At 37.9% G+C, this 12,452-nt stretch overlaps 1 protein-coding gene across 1 annotated transcript in view; it reads right to left on the minus strand.

The window, feature by feature from the left end:
• The window catches only part of CUBN (cubilin), a 413,126-nt gene that overhangs the window by 60,227 nt on the left and 340,447 nt on the right, over positions 1–12,452 (minus strand). The window contains exons 55-56 of the mRNA XM_007936404.2: positions 12,135–12,291; positions 10,288–10,437 (exon numbers count right to left, since the gene is read on the minus strand). Of these exons, the coding sequence (XP_007934595.1) occupies positions 10,288–10,437; positions 12,135–12,291 (307 nt within the window). The remainder of the gene's footprint in view (positions 1–10,287; positions 10,438–12,134; positions 12,292–12,452) is intronic.

The following is a 12,452-nucleotide window of genomic DNA, read 5'->3' on the forward strand; positions in this document are numbered from 1 at the left end:
AGCCTTCTGGTTAGCAGTCAAGTGCTGTAGCCACTATGCTACCAGAGCTCCCCTTCAACCCTCTACTCATTACAAATTCCAAACCTGCTTCCACATTTTAGGTATCTGTTAGAGGAGCATTACACTCCTGGTACCAAATTCTATCTTAGTTATCTACTGCTATTGTAACAGAAGTACCACAAATGGATGGCTTTAAAAGCAGAAATATATTTCACAGTATAGGAGGCTATAAGTCCAAGTTCAGAATGTCAACTCTAGGGGAAGGCTTTCTCTCTATGTGTCTCCTGGTCCTCAGAGGATCTCAGAGCAGGAATCCTTGGTCCAAAGAACATGCTTTACTCCTGGATTTTTCTTGTTGCTATTTGGGGATGCTACTGGCATGTAATTGGTAGAAGAGATACTCCTAAACATCTTGCAGTGTACAGAAAGCCCTCCTCTACCACAGCAAAAAATCACCTGCCCCCAAATGTCAATTGTGCTGAAATTGAGAACCCCTGCTTTGATGTGAAGTTTTTGTACAGGTAAGGGACTCCTATCGTGGAGAGATTATTAGAAATTCCTTAATGGTTATTTAGCAACCATTTACAAATATTCATAAATGTTTTAAGCTTAAGGGTTTAGTGATTTAAAAATACAAAGAATTGTTTTGTTGTATAATTATATAATAAATATACATACATATATAGTCTGACCTCCCAAGAAAAACAGAAAACAGAATAAATAAGAAATTAAAAAGACTTTTATTACTATAATCTCTTCAATTATCTTTGCAGGTCAATACAAACTGTTAACATATAAAGGAGTTCTGGTAGTATAGTGATTAAAGCATTTGGCTGCTAACCAAAAGATTGGTGTTCAAATCTACCAGACACTCTGCAGGAGAAAAGATGAGATAATCTGCTTCTATAAAGATTTACAGCCTTGGAAACCCTATGGGGCAGTTCTACTGTGTCCTTCAAGGTCACCAAGAGTCAGAATTGACTCAACAGCATTGGGTTTGAGTTTTTGGTTAACAAATAATAATAGTTGCATGCATTTAATTTTCTTTGGGGCTTGTATCTTTTGCATATAAAAGTATCCTTCCTTAACAGAAGAGCATAAAGATTTTCTCTTGTATTTCTTCTAAATTTAGATAACTCAGCAACACCTTTTATAATTGATTTTTTATTAACATAACACACTGTGAATTTTTTTTCATGTGATTAAGAAGACATGGTCTTCTAAAACATTGTATTTAATGAATATATCAAATTCTAACACATGGAAGACATCAAGAAAAATGGCAGATAAGGACCTATAAAAATTTGCCCCTCCATAAAAATAAATAAATAAATAATTATAATAATAAAACCGGCAAAAATAGTCAAAAGAAACTTTCAGAACTCTGAAAATGAAACAAAGGTTTGCAGCAAAACAGGGAGTTTATTCAGGAACTGCTGATCTCTGTAAAAACAGTTAACTTTGTGATGTTTTAATTTACACTAGTTCCAGCCCTGCTCACAAGCTTAGCAGTAACCTAGAAAAACTGCCTATGTTCCCAGTACCAGAAGGAGCAGAAAGGAACTGTAACTTTTTTTTAAGTCCCCTCACATCAAACTGACATTATTTGACTGGTCACGTGCTTCCCTAGGAGACCCTACGCAAAAAGACTGTCTTTTTTGGCCTGACTCAAAACTTAACTAAAACCTCTCCTCAGTGGGTGTTTGTCAGAAACATTTATAGGCAAGTGTCGTAACATCATGGCTACCTGATGCATGGGTAACAATTGGGGTAAATAGTTGAGTAACCAAGAAGCTTAAAAACAAAAGCTGATGAATGAGATGTCTTCAGAGACTTTAATAACTCTGACATATTCCTGGGACTCCAGAAGGTCACATGCATGTGTAGGGCTCTGTGCACATTCAGAGAACTGAGAGGCCCTAAGTACTCACCTCTGGCTGACCTAAAGTCTCTACATAAGCAGGAATCGAAAGCTAAGTCAGAGTCATAACTGCCTGGCTGAGTGTTGAAGTTGTGGCCCAATATACACATGGAGCCCCTTGACAAAGACTGGGAGATTTATTGAATCCAGGTGTCTAAGGAACTTTGTTTAACCGTTACCTAACCACTCACCTAACTGAACAGAGACGTCAGTGGCCACACACAGAAAACATTAATTGGCAAAATTAGTCCAGGAAAGTCATTAAGTAAATAAGCTAGAGTAGGGAAAAATAAAGTTAATAAGCAGAAAGATTCCAAAAGAGGAGGGAAAGAGACAGCATTTTAAAAACATTCCTGATCCTGGCTTCACTTGTTCTGAAAGTAAAACTTCCTTTCATGAGATGAAATAACCCAGTATCCTTCCTATAACTTTATGTCTAAGCTAACTTGAATATAATCTACTACATTCTTTCAGTTGAAAGAATATTGACTTAAACATTTTTTACAAACATGTATATTAAAGAGTCTCCCCCAGTTTTGGGCTGAGTATAATCATAGAGAAAATTAATGTTCTTAGAGGAAAACATCTATGTAATATAAATTTCAAGTCCTTTAGGAACATATTTCCCACCTTAGCTGAGTTTCTATCCAACATGAAGATATACTGAGTTGTTAATTCAAGATAAAAAAACCTCACTGCCATCAAGTCAGTTCTGATTGATAGCAACCCTTCCTTGAATTTCTGAGGCAGTACTACAGAGGTAGCTTGCCCGGTCTTCCTTCCAAGGAGTGGCTGGTGGGTTTGAACTGCCAGCCTTCTGCTTAGCAATCAAATAAATGCCTTACCCTGGAGTAGAAATATTTCCAACTGGGCATAAATCTATAAGCTAAAAATGCAAAAGACTTAACTTCAATGTCCTTACTATTCAATGAGAAGCAATATAATGGAAAAAATGGGGGGGGGCAGATTAAATTCAGATTCATGGTTTGAACATGGCCAAATTATGCACTTTAATTATAACCTCAGTTTGTCTTCAAAACATGAAAAGCTCTATTGGGATTTTTAAAATTCAGAGTATATGGATTTGAGTGTATATATATGCATATGTGTATATATATATATAAATTATAGAAATTGCTTTGGCCAGCAGCAATACAAAACGTTGTGAAATGAAAATCACAAAAAGAAAGGAAATACTGCTCATGCCAGATGAATATGTTGCTCCCACATTAGTTTAAATGGCCTCCAATGTACATGTCCTTTAATTATTAGTGAGTTAGCTTTTAAGTTGCTGCCCTGATGATGTAGACTATTACAAGAGTGGTTGTCTTAGGAAATTATGGAAAAAGTTGTGAAACACAGTTTTTCATATGCTTCGTTATGGGGTAATTAAAAAGACAGAATACCTGAATTATAAGAAGTTCATCTTTAAAATAGCAGTAGTATCTTGAGACATGATCAAAACTTATTAACTGTCAAGAAAAGGTCTGAATTCAACAATAAGAAGCTGTGTTAAGGGGAAGCAGGTGAAGTTGAGGGAAGATTTTAAGTCTGTTTCTGGATGGCAATAGAATATCAAATAACAAAGGATTTGAGACAATCTGCTCTTGACCAAAGCCTGATGGAGTAAATATAAAAGTTAAGACCTGTGGCCAATTTCACCATGGATTAAGCCATTCTTGTGTCTTTTACCAGTAGTCATTTCTTTATGGTAGGATGCCCTTCTAATTTTTTTTGGTAAGACATATATAATGCTAGAATTTGACAAAATCATCTATAGTATTTTCAGTAGCCTCAGCTTTGTGAAAGCTGGACAATGAATAAGGAAAACAAAAGTAGAATTGATGCCTTTGAATTAAGGTCTTGGTGAAGAATGTTGAGTATACCATGGATTGACAGAAGAATGAACAAATCTGTCTTGGAAAAAGTCCAGCCAAAATGCTCCTTAGTAGGGAGAACGGTGAAACTTCATCTCACATACTTTGGATACATTATCAGGAGAGAACTGTCCCTGTAGAGGGACATCATGCTTGGTAAAGTAGAGCATGAGTGAAAAATTGGAAGAACCTCAACAGGATGGATTGACAAAGTAGCTGCAACAATGGACTCAAACACAGCAATACTAGTGAGCATGGTGCAGGAGCAGGCAGTGTTTTGTTTTGTTGTACATAGGTTTGCTATGAGTCAGAACCAACTAGCAACAACTACTTAACCACTACATAAGTCTGTAGTATGTCAAAGATTTCACATGACTTAGATCCACAATCAACACCAATGGAAGCAGCAGTCAAAAACTCAGATAGATGTCATATTGCACTGGGCAAATGTGCTGCAAAAGACCTCTTTAAGTACTGAAGAGCAAAGATGTCCTTTAGAAGACTATGGTGCACCTAACCCAAGCCGTGGTGTTTTTGATCGCCTCATATGCATGTGAAAGTGGGGCAATAAATAAGGAAAATCAAAGAAGAGTTGATGCTTTTGAGTTGTAGTGTTGGTGAAGAATACTGAAAGTACCATAGACTTCCAGAAGAATGAACAAATCTGTCCTGGAAGAAATGCAGCTGGAATGCTCTTTGGAAGTGAGAATACCGACTTTGTCTCACCTACTTCGGTCATGTTGTCAGAAGGGACCACTTCCTGGAGAAGGATATCATGCTTGGTAAAGTGGAGGGTCAGCAAAAAAGGGGAAGACCCTCAATGAGATGAATGACACAGTGGATGCAACAAAACAATGGGCTAAGGTATAGCATGGATTGTGATAATGGCCCACGACTGGGCAGTGTTTTGTTCTTTTGTGCATAGGGTCACTATGAGTTGGTGCCAACTCAACAGCACCTAACAACAAAAACAGCCACAACAACAACAACCTAAAGTCTAAGAACCTATAAAAGATCAACATGAGCAAGGTGATATGTAAGAGAATGATATGTTATTGGGCATCAAGTCATTTCACACATGTACATCTTGTTCTTGAGCCCTATATATCAACTTAACATATCAGTCCAATCCTTCAGTGAGAAGACACTTGCCAATAAAGACCACAGGTATCAGAAAATAATGATAGTAATATTTTTCCACAATTATAGGGGAGCTTCCTAAGAAAACCCAAGGAGGGTTCGCTATAAGTCAGATCCAACTCGATGGCAGTGAGTTTTTTATTCTTTTTTTTTTTTTTTTTGGTGTAGTGGATAAGGCATTTGGCTGCTAACCAGGTCAGTGGTTCAAACCCAACAGCCTCTCCATGGAAGAAAGATAGGGCAATCTACTTCCATACAAGTTTACAGCCTCAGAAACCCAATGAGGGTTGCTATGAGTCAGAATTGATTCAATGGCAGTGAGTTGAGTTGTTGTTGAGTGCATACATATTCAAAATATAGACAAAACTCTCTAAAAGAATATAGTTAGAAGCAATTGGGGATGACTCTCTCCTAAGGAGAGAACTTAGTCAAGGTTTAGAAAAAGGTTCTCAAGGAGTGTTGTACTGTTGTTATGTGCCATTGAAGTGGGTCAAACTCATGGTGACGCTATGTACAACAGAACAAAATACTGACTGGTCTACAGTAGTCTGTAGAATGGCTACTACTATAAATGTAATAATAATAATGAGAAGGTTATAACAACTTATGCCAAAATAAAGAAACAGACACTTTTAGAGCAACTTATTTTAGTGGAAAGTAGGTAACTGAACTTTTTTAATCTCCCAGTAAAGAAAGCACAGTGTGTGGCTGAATAATCAATATATTTGCCCAAATTTCCAGTAAACCTTTCCAAAAGAGTTGGCAGTGTTCAGTGGTACAATGTGTGGAAGAGTATGTTTCCATGTAGTATTATGTAGCTGGTGTAGCCCATCTTGCCTTTGCACTTCTACTCTTTATGCTAATAACTCACAAAACAACAGATTGGTAACTCCAATCCCTGACCAAGCCAACAGCAGTTCTGCTGGTATTTGGGTTCAGAAATGCTTAGTCATTTGAATGGTTTCTTTCAGAATCAGTTCCTTCCAGCTATAGCATAGTGCCTAAGGCACTTGACTGCTAACCAGAGGCTGGCGGTTCAAACCCACCAGCCACTCCTCGAAAGGAAGGTTGGGCAATCTACTTCTGTAACGATACTGTCTCAGAAACCCAAGGAGGGGTCGTTATGAGTCGGGTCCAACTTGATGGCACATAACAACAACAACAACATGGCAGCTGGAAAAGTCAATGCTTCTGCAATGAGGCTGTGACCTTCCTTGAGAGCAATTCTTCAGTTTTATCCAGTATCCTGCACATGACTTCCCCAGGCTTACTTTAAAAGGTCTGGGGAAGGGTTAATGAATCCCTAGCTTGATGATGATAATACTCAAGAAATGCCAATATTGATATAATAGTGATAATAGCCTAATTTTAAAATAAATTTGATTAATGTTGCCCTTTTTTGGACCTATCATAATTTAATTAATATATAAACTGATATTACTTACTTAGTAGTTTGAAAATTCTGAGTACTTTTAACACTGAAAATATCACAACACATTATCATAAGGAAATCATGTTACCCACAAAAGAGTCAGTCTTTTCAACTAGATGATGATTAGCAAATTCATTAGTGAAAACAGAAATCACTTAATATGGCAAAACCAAATATCTGCTCTCAGACAATTTGTGTATAGGCACACCTGGAGATCCCGAATGATAACAGCAAAAATAATAAAAACAACCGCTACTATGATGAGTTAAAACCCCAAAAAACCAAACCCACTGCCACCAAGTCAATACTGACTCATAGTGACTTCTGTAGAGTTTCTAAGGTTATAAATCTTTATGGATGTAGATTGCCTCATGTTCCTCCTGCAGAGCAGCTGGTGGGTTTGAACTGCCAACTTTCTGGTTAGCAGCCAAATGCCTTAGGCACTTCACCACCAATGCTAAGTTACAGTTCAAAAAATACATTCCTACAGCCATTATTAACTATTAAGTCTGTTTATTAACTACTAGATTGAAAGTTGCTATGATACTGAAACTTGTTTCAGGTTTTAGCAGTGCTTCCACAATAAGATGGCATAGGAAGAAAGGACTGGCGATCTACTTCTGAAAATTAGCCAATGAAAATCCCAGAGAACACAATGGTCCAATCTATAACTGATCATGGGGGTGGCACAGGACAGGGTAGCATTTTGTTCAGTTGTGCATGAGGTCATCATAAACAGGGAGGTGACTGTATATATAGCACTTAACAACAATAATTTTATTAAAAAAGGAAAGTGGTTATAAGAAAGATTATATGATGTTCACAGAGCCATGTGACTAGGAGGTGGCAGACGTGGGATAGAGACCCATCATAAAATGTTGTGCTCTCTTCCACCCCACCACATGTCAGGCCTTCCAGAGGATGGTTCCCCCTTTATGCCATCCTGTCAACTAAGTTCAGGGGCTACTGTTTGGGGTCAGAGTAGTTCTTGTGTAATAACACAGACACCATGGGTACTGACAGTGCCTTTTGTGGATTGACAGTATTTTTACTAACCTTTTGTTTTGTTTTTGTCTAACTGAATGCTATTGGCACATGGCATTCTCATGTTTATTATGAAATGAGAACAAATGCATATAGCAATGAACAACCCTAGCCACATATTATATTCTTTTTCTTCCTTCTAAAATAACTTTCCTCCTGATTAGAAAAACAACACAAAAGGTATAAAGGAGAAAATAAAGAGTAGTCCAGATGTAACATACTACATAATAGCATTTCAGATATTTTTTTTATGTATGTTATTTCAAATAGAAAACTGGATGACATTACACATAGTATTTCAAAACTCTCTCCTCCTAATACTTTATACATCATAAACATCTTTTTAGATCATTGGAATTTTGTGCTAGCAAATGCTGAAAAGATTATATTTTACTTTTCATTCTAGCTTGACAGTGACATGCATCGATTGGCATTCTCTATCAAACACATATGCCAGAAAATACAACTGTCCAGATGTAGGAAAAGGAGATGAGGTCATAGAAAAACGGAAAAGGGAGAGACTTTATATAATTTATCAATATGTGAGTACTAACATGTCATTTTTATTTTTATTATACATAAATTTCCCAGATGTTGAATACCGTAGAACATCTTGCTACATTTAACTTTTCATTGCCACAGGAGACCAACCCAAACAAACAAACAAACAAATTTGATTATACAGAAGTTGTTGTTATTGTTGTTGTGTGCCATCGAGTCGGCCCCGACTCATAGCGACCCCTCCTTGGGTTTCTGAGGCAGTATCACTACGGAAGCAGGATTGCCCAAACTTCCTTCTGAGGAGTGGCTGGTGGGTTTGAACCACCAGCCTTCTAGTTAGCAGTCAAGTGTCTTAGGCACTATGCTACCAGAGCTCCCTATACAGAAGTAGCTGGGCAAATTAATAGAATAAGTGTAGTCTTAAAATAGGAAGTAAATTTGTGAAAAATATTAATATTATTTGAAGATATCTTTTCTGAAGTGTCATACCCATTAAAAACAAACCTGTTGCCTTCAAGTCTATGCTCCTGACACATAGTGACCCTAAAGGACAGAGTAGTGCTCCCTCATAGTATTTCCAAGGCTGTAATCTTTACAGAAGCAGATTGCCACATATGTCTCCAAGGAGCATCTGATAAGTTCCAACCACTGACCATTTGGTTGGCAGCTGAGCACCTAACTACTGTGCCATGAGGGCTCCTTTTTGAAGTGTCATAGTATCTATTAAATATCAGTCACCCTCCAACCAGTAAATATCTAATAACATTACTCATTCACTCATTTAACATTATTGAGCAGCTATTTTGACTCAGAAAGACAATTTCACTTGCTGGTTAGTTTATAGTTTATGCACGTGTGTGGGTATGTGAGTGTGTGCCCATAGGTGTGTAGAGTGTTAAAAAAAAAATCAAATGAAAAAAAGAATTACTTTTAACATGTAATACACTTTAAATTTATTTTCTTTAAGTAATTTATGTGATGTTCATGTTCTTAAAGCTCCTGAATCATTTTTATACTTCTGAATGGAGTATATAGAATACCACAGGTGTTCTTACAAGATTGGATGGAATTTTAATTATGTTTACATTAAATATCTGTAACATATTGTTACCTAAAAACATAAAAAACCTAACAACAAAAAAATTAATTCCAGTCTAACAGTGCCGGGTGCAGTGTCTGGAGACAGACTCTGAGTACAATGCTGTGTGGTGATCACTCAATCACATACGACTTGGAGAAGGTCCCCAAGGGGGACTTACCTTCAGGGGATTGAGCCAAGTGGGGAAGATTGACTCAAGAACAGGGATAGGGGCAGAATGGGAAAAAAGGTGCTACCTCTTGGGAAGGAGATATTCACAGTATTGTTCTGGGTGACCTTGAAGCCCCGCAGGGCATTGCAAGCAGTTCCTGCCTGCATCTCATTGTCAAACTCGGGAAAGTGATGTCATGCAGCCTAGGGACCACCTGGACCTCTTTGAAGCCAGGGAAGTACTTAAAAAGCTTGCAAGGCATGAGCTTGTTGCTGTCTTTTGGCAGGTTGGTGAGGAACAAGATGTGATTGGGTGGGTTTCCTGAAAGATGCTGGGCAGGTGGTATATGTCCTGGCATAAGCTACTGTGAGGCACTGGCTCCTGCTGGGATCTGGCTGCATGAGAGGCTCAGAGAGGATCATGCTGTGGATGCATGTTGCTAGGCTGGCCTGGCATGTGATACATGATGTGGTGCTCCTGTGTCATCAGCAATATGCCCAGGACAAGCCCCTGAATGGTCTCCACCATGGGGGTGGCTACCCCACCCTGCACAGAGCCTTCTTGGCAGCTGGGGCCTCCTTGCTCTTGGGCTTCTACTTCTTCCACTTGCAGTCTCACTCCACAAAGGTGCCTTTCATCTTGGCAATGACATCAAAGTCAGTCTGGGTGTGCTGGATTCTCATGGGTTTGTTGTAGAAGGGAAAACTCTGCATGGAGGGTAAGGTGTTGGTGGTGCTGCTGACGTTCTTGAAGATGACAAAGCCTTACCCTTATCCTCAGACTCCTCAACTCTACGATATCTAGGATCTAGCCTAACTGGGAGAAGATGGCATGCAGGGACTTTTCCAGCTTATCTTTGTGATCTTCTCATTGAGGTTATCTATATAAATAGTGTGGTTCATGGGTTTCAGAAAATTCCATGGAATGAGGTGCCGAGGTAGGGTGACAGGGCAGCAACTCCCACAGACAGTGACTACTGAGTACCTGAGATTGGACCCTCAGTAATATATTTATACTATTTTCTTTAAATGATGATTTGAGAGTATCTCTGCTGGCTTGCTTCTACTGACTCCTCATTCATTTATTAAGAATTAGTTATAATTTACTTATGAATACACTTACCTTCCAAATGGAAAGATACAAAATTCAAGCTGACCACAGAGTAAGAATCAGTCTCAATGATGTAGGTACAATTCATATTGTTGTCATATTGCTTTGGGTAGTTTGGAGAAAGGATGTAACCTGAAGGGCCAGTGAAATTACTTCCACATCCTGTAGGGGAACAAAAGGACGTTATAACATTTATTCTTACATACAGTATCAATTTCATCAGTTAAGGAAAGACTTAAATTTCCTAAATTCTCTACAAGCACAATTCCTTTGAGATATTCCAAATGGAAGAAGCAATAAATAAGAGACTGATCCTCTGATTTAAAAGTAAATATACATGCAAAATGAGAGTATCATATATAGCTTTAGAAAAGGCTATACAGTTTTACGGGCTCAGTAGACTTTTTACTATAAATCATTTTATTGTAAGATATTCAAGAAAGGATAAATTAGCAAAGACTTAATATGATTTATGTAGATAAAGAAAAAACTGATGTAAAGTGATTTGCACCTGGCCAATACTTTATATACTTAATGCTTTAAAAAATGTATTATTATATTCTTAAAAACTATGTTAATTACTCTTATAATCTGGTCATAAAAACAACAGTTACTCAAAAAAAGGAAAAACAAAAGAGCTGAATTTACTACTGTGTCCCAACTCAGTACAATTTCATTTAGTGAAAATTCCTGACATCAGAAATAAAGAGAAATGTCTTTTTGTCACTAAGATGACATTTACTTTCATATAACCATATCACTTTCTGATCTATCAAGTATGAAAATAACTATCCTTCTAAACTGATATTAAAACACACATAGTTACATACAAATACACATACTATACCATAAACCAACTGAAAGCCTAAGATTAGGTTTGGATTGCCTTTCATCCTTTCCTTTACACCACTCTCATTCTTTCATTCCTATCTGAATTATCTGTTTACCACAATATTTCCTTGAATCAAACTTTTTCCTAAATGGTTGTTTGCAATTATTGGCTCCTTAATTTAATTCAGTCAACAAACACATACTATTGCTTATTAGTCTTAAAAACCCACTAAATTTTCCTCTAACCTAATATATGTTTACTAGCTAGAGAAATGGGCCTATGTATTGACTTAGGAAAGGAAAATCTTGAATAAAATGTCTTCCAAAGGTTACTGAGCTGGAGAATCATCTGGGCGAGAGCTAAAACTAATCCTCACCCATGGAAATTCTGAATTCATTTGAGTCTGGGATGAGGCCCAATAATCTGTGTGTTTTCAAAGCTACCCAAGTGATTTTGATGTAAGTGGTGAACGCGCCACATGCTAGGCACACTGGTGTCAACTGGTTACTGACCTCCTGGGTTCCTCCTGAATACCTGCCCCACTTAGGATTTTAGGCTTATTTTCAGACCTTAACTAGTGGCATTCATAGGAGCACATGGGTATTGCAAATGGCTAACATGCTTGGCTGCCAACCAAAAGCTAGAACTTCAAGTGCACCCAGAGTGACCTGAAAAAAAGGTCTGGAAATCTACTTCCAAAAATTAGCCACTGAAAACCCTATGGAACACAGTTCTACTCTTACATACATGGGGTCACCGTTAGTTGGAACAGACTCAATGGCAATTGGTTTTTGGTAGCACTCACATATTTGAACATCATCTCCTAATTGATCTACCACTGAATTTAATTCCATTCTTACTGATTTTGGAATTTAGGATTAGGTGACTTCCCATGCTTTACGCAACCCCATTCTTCCTCTTCAACTCCTGGTTCCAGTTATCCCTCATCCACATGTCCCACTGCTCCTAAAGCCTGACTGTGGCAGCCATCATCTTTCAGGACCTTTCAGATGTTAGTGCTACTTACGGCTTACAAAGGATGCAGAGAAGCCCTGAGCTGGAGCTCCCTGAGCCTGGAACACGGCTGTGAATGTGTTTCTCGGTGTGATGATGGGACTGGGAGCCACGTTTCCACAGCTTGTGGCTAACAGAGCTTTGTCGGCCTCTTCAGTTCCTGCCCAAACCTGGCAGAGTCATAAACTTGATTTAAAGCTCGCAGTATTCCCCTGTCGATTTCTTAATGTGCTTAGGCTTGAAAGTAATAGTACTTGGGTATGTATAGAACTAAACATAATAGTAAATAAAACACATAAAAATTCTCAGTATATTCTGAGAATATATATAT

Source organism: Orycteropus afer, unplaced genomic scaffold (assembly GCF_000298275.1).
Source record: "Orycteropus afer afer isolate SDZICR_OR568_19922 unplaced genomic scaffold, OryAfe1.0 scaffold00035, whole genome shotgun sequence".
Taxonomy (NCBI): Eukaryota; Metazoa; Chordata; class Mammalia; order Tubulidentata; family Orycteropodidae; genus Orycteropus; species Orycteropus afer.